This window comes from Panthera uncia, chromosome X (genome assembly GCF_023721935.1).
Source record: "Panthera uncia isolate 11264 chromosome X, Puncia_PCG_1.0, whole genome shotgun sequence".
NCBI classification, from domain to species: domain Eukaryota; kingdom Metazoa; phylum Chordata; class Mammalia; order Carnivora; family Felidae; genus Panthera; species Panthera uncia.
In genome coordinates this window covers 73,565,470-73,582,758 of record NC_064817.1, presented here as the reverse complement: position 1 = coordinate 73,582,758, position 17,289 = coordinate 73,565,470, and the positions used below count along the sequence as shown (strand labels likewise).

Genomic DNA, 17,289 nt, shown 5'->3' with positions numbered 1-17,289 from the left:
GTGGTATTTTACTTATAGGAATATAGAGCAAATCTAATACAGTAACAAAAAAGTTTATAGAAAAAATAACTATAACTTCATAACCTGTACAAAGATTACTGTTACAAAAAAAAAAACCCTTGTCTAGAATTTGTAAAGTCCCTCATATTGCAACTGCTATATATATACAAAAAAACCTTCCTATCTTCCTAAAATGTCTTCTATGTATATTAACTCATTGACATTAATTGAACAAAGAAGAGAAATCTTCACCATTGCAAACAAGTTCTTTTTTGCTGGTTCTTAGCACACAAGTCAAACCATACTTTTGGATTTTCCTTTTCAATGGAATAAAAATTCTGTAAAAACTGGTATTCAACACACAGCATTTAACCATAAAAGAAAAAAATATTATATAATTTGGGAACAGATTTATGTTTCCATAATTGTAAAAAACTACCAGTAAATATTTTGTGAGGCAAAGTATATTTTTAAATATATTTCAATGAAGCTTATTATGATTTGCACCATAAAGACCCTTTGACAACTGAATAAGCACCTACTATTTTGTCAGTTTCATACTTCCATATACTGTTGGGCAAGTTCTCACCTTTTGTCACAGGCAGAAATAAATACTACTTACCTTATTATTCATGAATGCTTTGAGGCACTGAATAAGTTTATACTGATTCTTCTTGTCTATGTTTTCTTGCCTGAATAAAGGGGAAATAAACAGGTTACACTGTGCTCAAAAATTTCTGCTTTGGTGATTTTTTTTCATGTTTATTCTTACTGTTTCTTGTCCAGAAGCTTTTCCAGCACATCCAATAAGAGTCCAAGACCTTCATGGCTAAAGTTGTTAACCCAGCTATAAAATGATCAAAAAAATGTGTATAAATAATTTATATATTTAAAACATTAAATATCCAAAACGAAATTTTGATTTTTAAATCTGATAATCCTGTCTTTATACCACTTGTCATTTTTTTTCCTACTTCCATTGCTATAAGTATTGACTCTATGAAGATGATTCAGAGACCTTTACCTCAATGCCAGACTTCTCTTCACATTTTAGATTGCCTATTCCACAGCAATGCCTTGGTTGTTTCACCAGCATCAGATACTGTAGTCGGCATATATAAGCCAAATTGATCTTCCCCTGTATCTCTGTTACCCTAAATCAACTCTTCTTCCACTCTTCCATACTCTGTTAATAACACTGCTATTCTTTGAATCCTTCAAACTTGAAATACTGGCATAATTTTTTGATCTCCATCTCTTTCACCTTTGTATTTATTCTTTTCATTCATTCTACAAATATTTATTGAGTACCTACTAAGCACCAGGCATGTTCTGGGCGATAGAGATATAACAGGCAACAAAACTAAGCCTTTACCCTCATGTAGCTTACTATCAAAAAAGGAGGAGACATGATAAACAGATAAACAAGTATATAATAAAATGTCAGTAGTTTGGAGCTATGAAGAAAAATCAACTTTGGTAAAAGGAATAATGAATGCCAGGATGTGATTTATTTTTAAATATTTTTTAATGTTTTTATTTATTATATCTATGTCTAGACACACAAACATGTGCTTTGCTTTATTTAACAGCTTACTTCATTCATTTAGGTGTTATAAGTACTTTTCAGACCATGCTTTTATTGTCTTTTAAAGTCCTAAGCTTTATAAGAAATCTACTAAATACTGTTAAGGAAAGATATCTGGAGAACCCAACTAAAACTTCCAATTAAGATTTAGGTAAGGCAGCTCATTGAAAAGAATAGGGCCAGAATGTAGCTTACACTTTTTTTCCCCCTTTGGATAAGCTATATAATTTACAGTCTTTTCAGGTATTAATATATTGGTTATTTTATGTTATTAAGTCACCTAAGTCAAAGAGTTGTCATGACATGCTGTACATCTAAGTTGATGTTTGTGGCCACTACCTGCGAGGGTACCAGGTGGAACAAATAAACCACCAAACAAAAATAAAAGAAAGATCAGTCAGAAAGATTCATTTATAAGTAAGCAAGAGGCCAGGATTAGATCTGAAGACTGAAAAAGAAACCAGGATGTTTACCTAGGGAGCAAGAGAATAAACCCACAATAGGGCAGTATCTTCTGAACTTAAGTATAAAAGGCTTGGCTATATCCATCAGGGAGTCCAGCATCTGGTTCTTTGCTCAAGAAGTGAAAAATTAAAAACCTTTCCCCAAGTTTAAGATCCCCCGTTCAAAGATCAGGAAAATATCCCACCATCCATCAATGGAATATTCTGAGACCACATGGTGGCATGTTTAAACGTGTCAGTTTTAGAAAAAGACAGATGTAGGGTCCAATCCCATCTCTACCATATTCTAGTTGTGTTATTTATGATTACTTAAACTTTCTGAACTTGTTTTCTCATCCTCAAAATGGGGATGAAAATAGTACCTATACCCCATATGGTCTTTGTGATTATTAAATGAAATAATATATGTGAAACAGCATAGTGAAGCCTGTATTGAACTTTTGAAAATGTTAAAAACCAAAAACCTGATTGCTCTTTAAATTTTCTAGTCCAAATTACAGTATGAATTTTAGGCATAAATTAAAGACTCCTTTTAAATAACATAAACAGTTAATAACATTCCATCATTCATTTACTGAAAAGCACTTCAATTAGTATGAAATATGCAGAGGAATCTAAACATACACTACACTTGTACTACTGATTGATTTTTTTAAAAAGATTTCATAATTTAAATATTTGATACTCCTATTATCTCCTATGTTTAACTTGTTACTATCAACTTTGAATATATTTATTTCTCATTATATTTAATGCTGCCTAATTCTCATTAAATAACATTGAATTACAAGGGGAAAGGGAGTGTAGAGTGAATCTATTTATACATCATGCATAATTTTGACAAATAATATCAAAATATATTAAGGTTTTTTAATGCTTATTTAGACACACACACACACACACACACACACACACACACAGCGAATGGGGGGAGGGGCAGAGAAAGATAATCTCAAGCAGGCTCCAGAGAGGCTAAACTCATAAACTGTGAGATCATGACCTGAGCCGAAATCAAAAGTCTGATGTTTAACCAACTGAGGTACCCAGGCCCCCCAAAATAGATTAAGGTTTTAAAACAAATCTATCCCAAGCCTTCACAACTTCTGAGGTCCCTGTTTTTTGTTTGTTTTCTTGGGTTTTTATTTATTTATTTATTTTTTTTTTTGACAGAGAGAGAGAGAGAGAGAGAGAGAGACAGAGCATGAGCGGGGGAGGGGCAGAAAGCGAGGGAGACACGGAAGTCAAAGCATACTCCAGGCTCTGAGCTGTCAGCACAGAGTCCCACTAGGGGCTGGCACTCACAGACCAGGAGATCATGACCTGAACCGAATTTGGACGCTCAGGGATTGAGCCACCCAGGCGCCCCATCTGAGGCCCGTGTTTTGAAAGGTCCCACTTACACTAATCAGCATGATCAAAGGTAAAAAAAAAAAATTCAACAAAAACACCAGAGCATTCCAAGAGAAAGCAAAGTTTTCCCCCTTTCTAGCTCTCCAAGTCAAAACAAAGTAAGAGAAACTCTATAAATGTACCTATAGAACATATACATACATGTAAAAGAAAACCCTTCACAGTCTCCCAAAACTTCGACTTTTCATATATAGAGATTCAGACTCTGAATTTAGTTACATTTAGTTACAGTTCATGCAAATAATAACTTAAAATCAAAGATTCTGTGGATGGGTGAGTTCAGTAAACTCTACACAACACAGACATAATAGGAAATAGTGACTGCATGTACATTTATGACTAGATTGTCCATATTCATGCCTATATTTCAAAAGGGTTAAAGCTAAAATTAGAAGATTCTATCCTGAGCCCCCTAAGCTGTAAAGGGAATTGGTCTCATGTGCAGGAGTCCAATATTAGTCATGTCATCCCTTTACCAGTGTTTGTGCAGTGCTAAAGACGAATATAGAGGGTTATGTGTTTTGTACAAAGCATTTTATTTCTAACGGTGTCCTATTCCCATGTGTAATATTATACTACAACCCAAATCACTGCAACATCACATAAAATGAATGATAGCTTAGAGTTTCTTGGGGGAATTCAGAACATTGACAAAATTATAAGAGATGAAACAACTAATTCAAAGAGTTGAGGAGTCATTAAAAATGACTGCAAATGGTGTTTGCATATTTTACTACCAGGAAACATCTCATTTTAATATCAATGTTTCCAATGTAATATTTTTTGAATACAATTAAAAACAAACCTTGTTATATGCACTTATGAGGAAGAAACAGAAACCTAGGTGATTAAAACCAATGTACTACTCGACACAAACAGTATCATACATTCAGTACATGAATCATTAACCTCCAAACATGAAAAAGCATTTTCAGCATTTTTAAGACATCTGTTCAGCTAAATCAACTTCATACACAATTCTACTATCAATATATACATCTATTAAAAAATAAAATGGCAAAAACAAAACCAATGTGGATTTGTAGATGTTATGACTGTGTTGGTCTTAATTCAGTAAAAACATATCTATCCACTCAGGTTTGTCTACAGGAAAGTAAATAAAATAGACTTGAGCATTTGAATATCCTTGGAAATATTCAACATGGCAGATTAGTGCATGAACAATCTCTGCCCAATTTAAAGCATCTATTAGATATAATACTGCCATTTCCACACATTTGTGCATATAACTTTGAAGCATATCATTCACTGACTGTTTATTTCACCTGATTCATAGAAAGGTTGAATATATCAACCTTTATGTATAGTGTTGAGCTAGATCACAATTTCCTTAGAAAACACCAAAAAAAGACATTCCATCTTTCTCTATATACTCTGTTATTCACTTAAAAGTGTTTTTTATCTGACTGCATTTATTCTCCCTATCAGGTCTCACTAGAAACATCCTGCTGTTTCATAGTACTCACACATTTCTTAAGAGTTTCTCACAAAAGATGAAACGTTCACTCTTTCTAATTGCTTAAATTATATAAAAACAAACTTCTTACATATTTACAAAAAACTGTACATGTCTGAGTTACATATAAAAATCTCCTGAGGGAAAATAAAAATTTTCTCAAAGGATAAAAAGTTGTTTATTCATTAAAATCAATATCGTAAAATCTCAAAATTACTTTGGAGATAGTAAAACGGCTTAAGTCCAAATCTGTTAAAATGACCAAGAGGGGGCGCCTGGGTGGCTCAATTGGTTGAGCATCCGACTTCAGCTCAGGTCATGATCTTGCGGTCTGTGAGTTCAAGCACTATGTCGGGCTCTGTGCTGACAGCTCAGAGCCTGGAGCCTCTTCACATTCTGTGTCTTTCTCTCTCTGCCCTTCCCCTGCTCACACTCTGTCTCTCTCTGTCTCTCAAAAATAAATAAACATTTAAAAAAACTAAAATGACCAAGAGGTTATATAACAAAGAATATTTTCCTCCCCATCCCCCTTTAAAAATTACTGTTAGAAACATAAGAGATCTTCGTATCCCACAGTAAGAATGAAATCAAAATTTGCAAAAGAAATGTAAATGAAAATTAAAATTGAGTTTTCAATCAAAGAGACTCAAGAGGAAATAACATTGCAAATATTCAAGTGAAAGCTAGTAATATTTTCAATTCTCTTCATATGATTGAAATTGTGAATATAATTATGTTAGGACACTTACTAAAATCACCTTCTTAGTAATATCACCAAACTTATAATAAAATGTTAACTTCCACAAGGAAAATGTATTGGTTTATTTTCCCTAAGCTAAGTAATACAGTTAAAATTCTATCATGCACTCCATAGGACATCCAATTTATTTTAGTTTAGTGGAATTTTGTTAAAATGAACTTACACCAGGAAATCACATTCCTAATCTTTAAACCTTGAAAATTAAACAGAGTTGACATCAAGTTTACCTGTTGTGAATCTAGCAAGAAGTTCTTTGAATGCAAGGAAGATAATAGACATTAGCACATACCACCTGTACATTTCCTTTTTGGTGCATTCTCCAGTTTGCATGTTATACTGTCTGAGTATGGTGGGCGACAGAAAGGTTAAATGAATTTTCTTTCATGGTAACAGGGATAAGGAGAGTGGAAGGGTAATTACTATTTGATGACGGAACAACAGAAATATTACAGTCCTTCTCACCAATCAGCTGCAGTTCCCAAACCACAGAATTAGAGACTCATTATAGAGTGTGATAGCTATGTAGAAAAAGATCAAAGAAATTTAATGTGCATGAATATTTTTTTCTTGCACAAGATAACTGAAACCACACTAAAAACAACCATTTCTTTGGGTCCTCATTGTGGATGTCAAAAAAAAAACTAACCAAATTCAAATATTGTCTCATAATGTGATCTTTAATGGTAACCACTCTAGTATTTTCTTACTTTTACATAATAATTTAAAATTCCTTTCCTCTAAAACAGAAAAAGATACTATGGAAATTATGTGTGCATCTGTTCACATACATGCCCTCATTAACCATGGTTAAATATCTTAATATATCTGGGATATATTTATATAAGTTTATATATTTATATAAATATATAAATTTATATATTTATAAAAGTTTAGCATTATGCTTATATATAGCTCCACAGTATATGTCCAGAATAGTGCTTATATCTCCATAGTACTATTTGATAATTCATATTTAACTAGATCCCTCATATCAATATTGTTCAGAAATCCCCAACCACATTTGAAAAATCAATATGCATATATAATTTGTTCTTGCCAATTAAAATTAACTCCTATGTAGCTGTCTGTTCTTAACTTTCATTACTCCAATTTTCCAGATCATTTGAAAGAGTTGAGAAATGCATTAAGGTAAATGTTTGCATCAAACTATTGTTACCAGCAATTTTTTTTTAATTTGAGAGAGCAAGTGTGAGTGGGGCATAAGGACAAAGGGAGACAGAAAATCTTAAGTAGGCTCCATGCTCAGTGCAGAGCCTGACACAGAGCTAGACCCCATGACCCTGGGATCCTGACCTGAGCCAAAACAAGAGTTGGACCTTCAACCAACTGAGCCAACCAAGTGCCCCGAACTATTAACACCAAATTTTGAAACATGATTTCAATATGTAAAACCATTATTATAACTTATAAACAATTCAAAAAATAGCAGAAACCAAAATTAATAAAAAGCACACATAAAACCAACTCTAGCAATACATATCCTGCATTCTATTCATAGGGGAAAGTAATGATGAGCTAATAAACTGACAGAGAAGTTGTGGGATTTTTTTGTTCTCTTTTTTTTGTTGTTGTTGTTTTTGTTTTTGCTTTTGTTTTTTTCATACAAAGTATGCCATAAGGTCAGAGAACACCCCGAGGTCAATGTTCTATTTCACTAACATTGTAAAGGTTTTGTCATTTTCACTGATGCTCATAATGCTGACTTCGACAATACAAAATTCTTAGGCATTTTCTATATCAAACAAAAATTCATTAACGCTTACTAAATTTTAGTACTGGATCCATTTCAGGGTATCCTTACTCTTTGGAAAATGCTAATTCTATACATGGAAATTTACAATAACTCAATTTTTAAAAACTCCATGAAAAACTCCAACTTAATACCAAGGCTTCAATACTTTTTGATGAATGAATGTTGACTGGACCAATTTAAGAAATGATCTATAGTAACCTCTCTTTGAAGCTCATATCAAGGGTGGTATTGTACCTTGCCCCATAAAAAGCCTAAAGCAGTCCTCAGTACTCAGGTAGTGTCCTCCAAAATAGAATTGGACTCAATCTTCATATTCTCAGTAGCACATGCCACAGAACAGACCTATCAAATATATACAGGCTGGTTCTTGGTATATAAAGTCTTAAGTTTCATATTCATAGGGCAGACCACTAAGCTTACTCACTTGAAGCTGTTAAGTTTTTCAAAGTACATTATAACATTATACTGCCTTCTGTAATCTGCCTTCATGCATTCCATCTCAAGAGAAGATTTTCAGTTTAAACTGCCTGATGTGAGAGGCTATACACCTATAGCTTTGCTGACCAGGTGGGAAATCTCCCCAAATTACACCTTAATTATTTAATACCAGTTGAATAGCTGGGATCATAGAGTAAACACTGCTATCTAGAGCACACAAATCTTCATTCAACCAACCACACAAAATACCTGCACTCCACGTGCTAAGTGGCATCTTAATTGTGAATTCTGAGCTACCTGGCTCCTATAAAAAATCTAGCTGAGATGATAGATATTCCTGGGGGAGAGCCTCAGGGATATTTCTCAACTACATCTTGGTAGCAGATTGGATTACTGGGAAGCTGCATACCAGTATTATTATTGTGGGTCTTTGAAGAAACATCTTGATTTTTTTTTTTAACTCAAGACCCAAAAGTAGGAAGTGCACATTCATAGAAATCCTCTGTACTTTATAGAAGACCATCAAAGACTCACTCTACTGTGTTGTTCAATATCCCTCATTTAAAGAAACACAAAATAAAATTTTGAGTTCAGAATTAGAAAGAATTTTTTTTCCTGAAAAAAAAAAAAAACAGATGCACTATCATTCAAAAGATAACAGCTATGTCTCTCAATAGTTTTTTCCCTCCTTAGCTACAAGGAAAATTGGAACTACTTTATAGTCACATTATTACCTGGTAATGTCCTTGGATTTTTGAAAAATATCACCTTCCCTCCTTGTTTACTTGTTTCTTTTATTTTTACCTTCATCTTAATGGTAGTGAGATACTTGCACCTTTCAATGGTAAGTTCAATTGCTTTAGTAATAGTCCCGTAATAAGAGATGTATATAAAACTCTAGTATGTGTCCAAGACCTTTAGTTAAATTAATTTGTATAAATCAAAATAATATTTCAAATGACAAATATTTATAAGAATTTTCTTCCCAAGACTATTTTGAATATATAGGAAATACAAAGTGCATATAAAATGTTTTAAAACAGGAAGAAGTTAAGTTTCTATTAAGGAATCCATTTAATTAGTGTGCCTAGACTCTGCTGCTAGATATTATAAACTTTTATAACCACATGTCCAGTAATAATTTCTAATTATTTTAGATAATTATTATATGTACACATTGATTTTGTAATTATAACACATAATTTAAATAAGAAAAATGCATTGCCTCAGTGGACATTCACGTGTCGTATAAAATTCATATGAAATGAATGCCAAGAAGAGCCCTCATTTTTTCCACCTTCATGCTATAGTATTTTCTCCTATGAAAACAATATTCATAAACTTGAGTCAGTATTTACTGTTATGTTTTTGGTTTTAAAAATATATTTTTATTTTTAGAACTACTTTGCATCTATTATGATATATATATAAGATTGAATCCACCTTACATTAAAATTGTGTTTTGAAGCTAATATTATATAATTAAAAATCCAATGTCACTTAATGTTTATGGTACCAACTTAGCTAAATGAGCTTGGATATTGTTGCTGTTAATTCAAATTGCTGACCAAGATTTTAAAAGAAAGTATAAATATGGACATAATTTTACTGAATTTACTGTTTTCTATTCTATGTAAAATGTACTAGGGTCTTCCAAAAGTGACTTATGCATTTGAAAGTTAAAGTGAACAATCTTAAAATTAGCTATATTAAACAACCCTGTTTAGTAATATTACTCATATACTGGCTTATTATATGTGTTCAGAATTGTAAGCCCTGTTCACATTTCAGCATCATAAAAAATTATCCTCATTATTCCACTCCAATGCAAAATATTCCAAGAGTATTATTCTGTACCTACATTCACAATAAATTTCTAAGTGTTGGCTGTTTTGTCAAGCTTTTAATAACTTTAAATACATACAAGCTGTTTAAGGGTACCTGGGTGGCTCAGTTGTTTGAGAGTCCAACTCCTGATTTTAGCTCAGGTCATCATTTCACAGTTGGTTGAGTTCAAGCCCTGCCTCAGGCTCTTCACTGGCAGTGAGGCACCTGCTTGAGATTCTCTCTCTCCCAATCTCTCTTTCTGCCCCTCCCCCACTCTCTTTCAATACATTTGTTTAATACAGGCTGTTTAAATAATTATTAACACCCATAATTCAGAAAGTGCTTTCTATTCCTAATTTGCATTGTTGTCAAGAGTCAGCTATTTTCATTATGATGATTATATGAATAAGTATTTTTGTTAGTATGTTTGAAAAATATGTTTAAATCTAAAGGGAAGTTATAAAATAACAAGTAAAAACAAATGGTCCAAAGGTAATGCAAATAACTGCACATTAAATAAACTCTAAAAGATATTTTACCTGTTTTCACATGCTTGAAAACACTGGCTGAGGAACCTATCATCACAGCAAGTGAATATAAACACTATGCCACCAGTTGGGCAGTAACTAAGATTATAAGCAAAACAGAAAAAACAGTTTCCTAGTGGGGTAAAATACCCCTCAGGCTGTAAGGTAATTTCAGCAACAACTCTGAAAATAATTCTGCACAATCAAAATTCTCTGACACTATTCTTCAAACCAGTATTTGCTATTTTGTCATGTGTTAAAAAAACTCAGCGACAATGATTTATTATTATGCATTCCTTTGGACCTTCATAAAATGTACTGCCAAATACCTGTACATTCTGTAATGAGTTGGGTGGGAATAAAATTGTTCAAACTCACTGTTCATTTCTCAGCAGGCACTCTTTCCTTTCATAAACCTTTTCAAAGGATTAGGATCAAAAACCTGTAATAACAGGGGTGCCTGAGTGGCTCAGTTGGTTAAGCATCCGACTTCAGCTCAGGTCATGATCTCACAGTTGGTGAGTTCGAGCTCCGCATCAGGCCCTGTGCTGACAGTTCAGAGCCTGGAGCCTGCTTCGGACTCTGTGTCTCCCCGTTTCTCTCTGCCCCTCCCCCAATCGAGCTTTGTCTGTCTCTCTCTCTCTCTCTCTCTCTCTCTCTCAAAAATAAACAATAAAATTTTTTTAAAAACCTGTAATAACAGATTTCTCATTCTAAAACACACAGACTGTGGTATATGCAAAACCTAATATAATTTGTGATGGCAGACCAGGGTTCATAGGGTGTGAAATAGACATGTAAACATTCAATTTTATTAATTCACTAGGCAACCATAAAAAGACCATGTGTAAAGCACACTGTATTGTGTGTAGCTTATGAATATGGTTCACATCAAACCAATAGGTTTCATTCCTGTGTGGAGGAAATTAGCTTCACTCCTTTTCTGTAATTATACCTAAAAATGCATGGTCACAAAATAGTGCCAGATTAATGAAAATTCATTCTCAATGCTGAAGAAGCAGAGGCTGTTATTGATGACAGGTCAATATCCACATCAAATCACACGTCATTGTATATAAATTACACTGTACCACCATCATGAAAAAAATAAAAGGGCAAGAGGCCCCTTCCTCAAAGGACTCTAAAATCGAAATGAGAAAAGCAGACATACATGCATGTAAGTGTTACAGAGCATAAGCACGTGCAGGTAAATGTATACAATAAAAAAATAAATGTTGAAGGAGTGCATAGTAAGGGAGTGATTTGGGATATGTCCAGTTAATGATGGTTTATAAAAGGTAATTTTTTAAATATTTGCCTTTAGCAGAAAATAATACAAGGAAATTATTTTCTTAGAGTCTTTATCATCTGAATGATTAAATAACATGAATTTGACATCTGTGACTCCATTTAATATTTTGAAATGACTATAATTTGAGAATGTTTGTAAAGCTACTAGTGTGTGTGTTTATATATGTGCTTTACTAGGGGCTGGGGTGAACAAAAAGAAACCAGTTAAAACTGTGATAAGGAAAGAAATCATCCATAAAAGAATAAATGCCAAGATTCTAACAAACATCAGGTTTGAAAGATAGGTATGTAACAGATTTAGAAACTTCTTTCTTCAATATTTTAAAAGAAATTATAAATACCTGTCTGGAGTTAAACATAATACTTATAAATGCGAGAAAATAATGAAATGCTAAGAAATCTTTCTGTCTTATGGACAACCATTTTTTTTCTTCAAAATCAATTATAAACATTAATCTAGTTCCAATAACAAAGATAATAGGATTACAACTAAGCAAAAGAGAACACAGAACACAGAAGTGTAGAGTTAGAAGTCTCCAAAATCATTAATACATGGAAAACCTGAGGCCAAAAGAGGTTACTAATTGCACTAAAGTCACAGAGAGTGAGAGATCAAGGACTAGAAATCTAGATACCATGATTGGCATTCTAGTGTGAGTCTATCAACACACTCTCAAAATTGAGTACTACAGAAAAAAATTATTTATAAAGGGAACAAGGCAGGGTGCCTGGGTGGCTCAGTAGGTTAAGCCTTTGATTTCGGCTCAGGCCATGATCTCATGGTTCATGAGTTTGAGTCCCACGTTAGGCTCTGTGCTGAAAGCTCAGATCCTGGAGCCTGCTTTGGATTTTGTGTCTCCCTCCTTCTTTGCCCCTCCCATGCTCAAGTTCTGTCTCTCTCTCAAAAATAAATAAACATTTTTTAAAAAAATTATAAAGGGAACAAGGCCAATGAATTTAACTTCATTAAGGAGATTTCTATAAGTAGTACATAGTTCTACTTTTTCAGATCTTCTAAACTAGCTAAGGTTTTTACCTAGACAGAATTTAGCTAACTTTGTTATTTCAATGCTTTTATGGATAATTTTCCTTTGCATAATTTTAGAATAGAATTTTGGAATAGAGTCCATCCAGAACCTCAGAATATGACCTTATTTGGATATAGGGTCTTTGTAGATATAATTAAGGTAAGGATGGAGATAACGTGGTAGTAGTTAGAGCAGGCCCTAAATCCAGCTAGAGTGTCCCTATAAGAGACACAGAAAAGACACCCAGAGACATGGACAAAGCCACGTAACTACAGAGGCAGAGATTGGGATTATGCTGCCAAAAAACAAGGAATGCCAGAAGCTGGAAGCAGCAAGGAAAAGATCTTCCCCTAGAGCCTTAGGAGGGACCTCCCTGCCAACACCTTGGTATTATCAGACTTCTGACCACCTGACTTCGACAGAATAAACTTCTGTTGTTTTAAAATTACCTGGTTTTTGGTAATTGTTATGGATGCCCTAAGAAACTAAAATAATAGTATTAAATAATTCCTGTTAACTTCAAGGTTTCTTTTACTATTATAAGTTATATAAGACACTATGCATTCAAGGTGATTTATCCATCTATAGACTATTTTTCTTTGTTTGGGTGTAATTATGTCATACAAATTATTCTCATTCTTGGGTTTATTCTTATATTTCGTTTCCTCCTTTTCTGATTTTTTATTGTCATTTAATTGTTTTTCTTTGCTTACTTGTTTCTGTCCAGTAGGAAGACTAAATTAGTTGTTTACTTGTTGGTTTCTGTGAGAGAGATTCTAAAGTAGGGGTGATTAGATAAAATCTTATGTCTGCTGGTGGGTTTAAGTCTGGTGGAAATAGAAGATATGGTTTATACTATGTAATGGTTACAGGCATTTTGAAGGAATAACAGGAGACTTTTTATGAAAAAATATCTGGAAACTCTGGGTTAATAAAATTAAATAAGTTTCTTTCCTGGAGGACTTTAAAAAGCTTTTCTAAAAACAATGACAATGTTCACTGCGAGTTCCCAAGAAGGGAAAATACTACACTGCACTCCCATAACATATTTAACCATGTGATATAGACACATAGCCCACCACCATCACTTCTGGGGTTCTTTGAGGGACAGGTTGAGGAGAGCATCCCCTTATCAGGAAAAAGAGAGATTTTTGGACCAGAGTCAAATGGTAGATACAAGTCTAAGGAGAGACTGCTGCTTATAGGTGGCTCACTAGACTTTGGTAAGAATTCTCAGGACACTCAAAGGAAAAGTAAGGATAATGGCGCTCTTTATTTCCTTCACTTCTCTCCAAAACCCACACATATACACAGGCACACCAGAGGCACTTCCCGGTAGCACTATGTTACTTTTCCTCATTTACTCAACTTGTAATGCCATAAGGAATAATGCTAAATGCTGAATATACAGGATAATTAAAACATAATCCTGACCTGCAGATCGCCACACAATAACTTTCCTTGTCACCTTACTAAAGTTCGTATAATAGCTGGTGCGTGACAAACTCATATCCCCTTCTTCAGGGAGCACTGCCCACAGTTCACCTTCTGAGATGATGGTCCTTGGTTAAGCAATTTATGGCTGATACCAACCTGCCTACCTCTCCCTTACTACAGGCAAAACTGATGTGATAAGAAAGGGTGGCCTGACCATACTGTGGTTTGGCCTGCAGACTAAGGTGACCTGACATGAAAAGCTTTGCCCAAGCAGAAACAAAGGGGACCAGAGTCACCCCATTAATAATTTGAACTTAGTAATACAGAGATGGCCAGGCAGTTAATATCAGGAAAAGACACACACTCATGGAAAGCCCATGTTAACAGAACAAATCAAGTTAATGCATCATGAATTTCTGCTGCTTAATTGAAGAAACTCATGATAAAAATAACTAGGTTCTAGGACTACCATGGAAGGTCAAGTAACCTTCCATATCAGCCTCCAGGAGGTACAGCTATACTGCTGCCCCTAGAATTTCTGTGAGATTGTTAGCTCCCTTACTGCAACATGTAACATGGTCTCCCTGCTACCTCCCAAGTTATCCTTTAAAAAAGGAAAGTCAGGTCATACTATTACTTTCCTCAAAACCCTCTAACATCTCCCCAGCTCACTCAGGGTAAAAGCCAAATTCCTCTAAATGGATCACAAGACTCTTCATTATCTGCCTCTAGTGACACTGGCTTCTTTGACCTTCCCAACCAAGCATGTGTTCTTGCTATTTCCTGTTTTCTAATAAGGTTCCTCCTCCAACAGACTACATAGCTCACTCCTTTAGACATCTGCAAGCAATGTCACTGAAGTCAGAGAGGCTTTCACTTTTCACTACCTGATATAAAATAACACCATCCACTCCCCAGCACAGATCACAACCTGACATTTTCTGTGTGTGTGTATGTGTGTATACACACATTTTTTTTTAATTGCCACATTTCTCCTACTAGAATGTAAGCTCCATATGGACAAGTGCCATAGAAACAAGGGAAATTTTATTTTTGTTATTTATTTATAAGATATCCATCTGATATGTAAAAGCAAACCACATGATAGTAAGTGCTAGTCACTGAACTATTCCAATTTAAGGAATTACCAAGGAAAATGAACTCTTAAGAGTGAAATAAAATTTTCTTAATTTATCATGTAATAGTAAACTGGAATAAATATCATAGAGATGGCATGTGAATTACTAGAGGTATACGGTAAAGAAGTCCCAAATTTCACTACACAGAGCCACGTGGTCATCAGAAAATGATAATTTTTTCAATGCAAGGATATATATTCTTAAGATATTACACAACAGGGGTGCCTGGGTGGCTGAGTCAGTTAAGCATCCGACTTCAGCTCAGGTCATGATCTCACAATCGGTGAGTTTGAGCCCCATGTTGGGCTCTGTGCTGACAGCTCAGAGCCTGGAGCCTACTTCAGATTCTGTGTCTCCCTCTCTCTCTCTGCCCTCCCCCACTCATACTCTGTGTGTGTGTGTCTCTCTCTCCAAAATAAACACTAATATCTTTTTTAAAAAGATATTACACAAGAAATAAATGCATTTGGTTACAGAACATGTAAACTTTCAGATGATTTTTTTAAGTTTATTTTGAGAGAGAGAGAGGCAGAGAGGGGGAGAAGGATCCCAAGTGGAGCCTGACATGGGGCTCAAACTCACAAACACTGAGATCATAATCTGAGCTGAAATCAAGAGTCATACACTTAACTGACTGAGCCATCCACACACCTCAGGTGATTTTTTAATCAGAGAAATATAGGCTCAAAGGATGCTATAGTGTCATTAAAAATTAATCTGAGTTATATGGGTAACCTCTCCACAACTATAATAAAAGCTTTATTTCTTAAACTGGTGATGAGTACATAGGTTATTTTATATTCTCCTTTATACTTTTGGGTGAAAGATTTCAGAGTACATTTTTTTTCAGGTCAGGCAAATTTTAATAAAACAAAGTAAAAATATTTAGTATGTGACAAGAGTGAAAGGAAGATATTTTAAAAGACTTTCCTTACTGTAAGGTAGTACAAAGATGTGGTTAAGAGCCCAGGTTCTGGAGTCACAATACCTGGGTTGTTGTCTTAGCTCTGACACTAGCCATGTAACACTGAAATGGAGCAAATAACATTTCTTAGCCTCAAGTTCCTCATCTATAAAATGCAAACAAGGGGCGCCTGGGTGGCTCAGTCGGTTAAGCATCCGACTTCGGCTCAGGTCATGATCTCGCGGTCCGTGAGTTCGAGCCCCGCGTCGGGCTCTGTGCTGACAGTTCAGAGCCTGGAGCCTGTTTCAGATTCTGTGTCTCCCTCTCTCTCTGACCCTCCCCCGTTCATGCTCTGTCTCTCTCTGTCTCAAAAATAAATAAACATTAAAAAAAAAATTAAAAAAAATAAAATGCAAACATTACTGATACTACTAATAAAGATAACCTAATTGTATGTGTATATTTCAAAATCTTAGAACATGTCATAGAAGATAATAAATGCTAATTTTATAAGTTTCTTATTATTTTTAATTGTTTTTAAAGATGCTGCAGGAGATATACCTAGTAAGAACTTGCTACAGCCAATATCAAAGAGGTTACTGCCTGTGTTCTCCCCTAGGATTTCAATGGTTTCCTGCCTCACACTTAGGTTTAATCCATTTTGAATTTACTATTGTGTATTGTGTAAGAAAGTGGTCCAGTTTCATTCTTTTGCATGTTGCTGTCTACTTTCCCCAACACCATTTGTTGAAGAGACTGTCCTTTTTCCATTGGATATTCTTTCTGACTTGTCGAAGACTAGTTGATAGTTGTGGGTTCATTTCTGGGCTTTCTATTCTATTCTATTGGTCTATGTGCCTGCCCTGGATTACATGGGTAACTTCTCCACAACTATAAGAAAATAAAGCTTTGTTTCTGAAACTGGTGATGAGTACATAGGTGCTTTTATATTCTCCTTTATACTTTTGGATGAAAGATTTCATAGTATATTTTTGTGTCAGTACTATACTGTCTTGAGGTGGTTACGTTGTTTGATTCATCATTATAAAAATAAAATGAAAATTGAAAAATACAAGAATTTCTATTTGTCAGGTTATACTCAAAATATAAATTTAAATTTAGTAGGTAAAGTAATGAAATGATTACTGATATTTATGACAACAGTAATATTATCTTTGTCTTGAAAACATTTTCAACTTTATCCA

At 34.4% G+C, this 17,289-nt stretch overlaps 1 protein-coding gene across 6 annotated transcripts in view; it reads right to left on the bottom strand.

The window, feature by feature from the left end:
- The window catches only part of DIAPH2 (diaphanous related formin 2), a 974,644-nt gene that overhangs the window by 743,314 nt on the left and 214,041 nt on the right, over positions 1-17,289 (bottom strand). For all 6 annotated transcript variants that reach the window (XM_049644714.1, XM_049644715.1, XM_049644712.1 and 3 more), the window contains 2 exons: positions 773-847; positions 623-692 (listed from right to left, as the gene is read on the bottom strand). In XM_049644714.1, the coding sequence (XP_049500671.1) occupies positions 623-692; positions 773-847 (145 nt within the window). The remainder of the gene's footprint in view (positions 1-622; positions 693-772; positions 848-17,289) is intronic.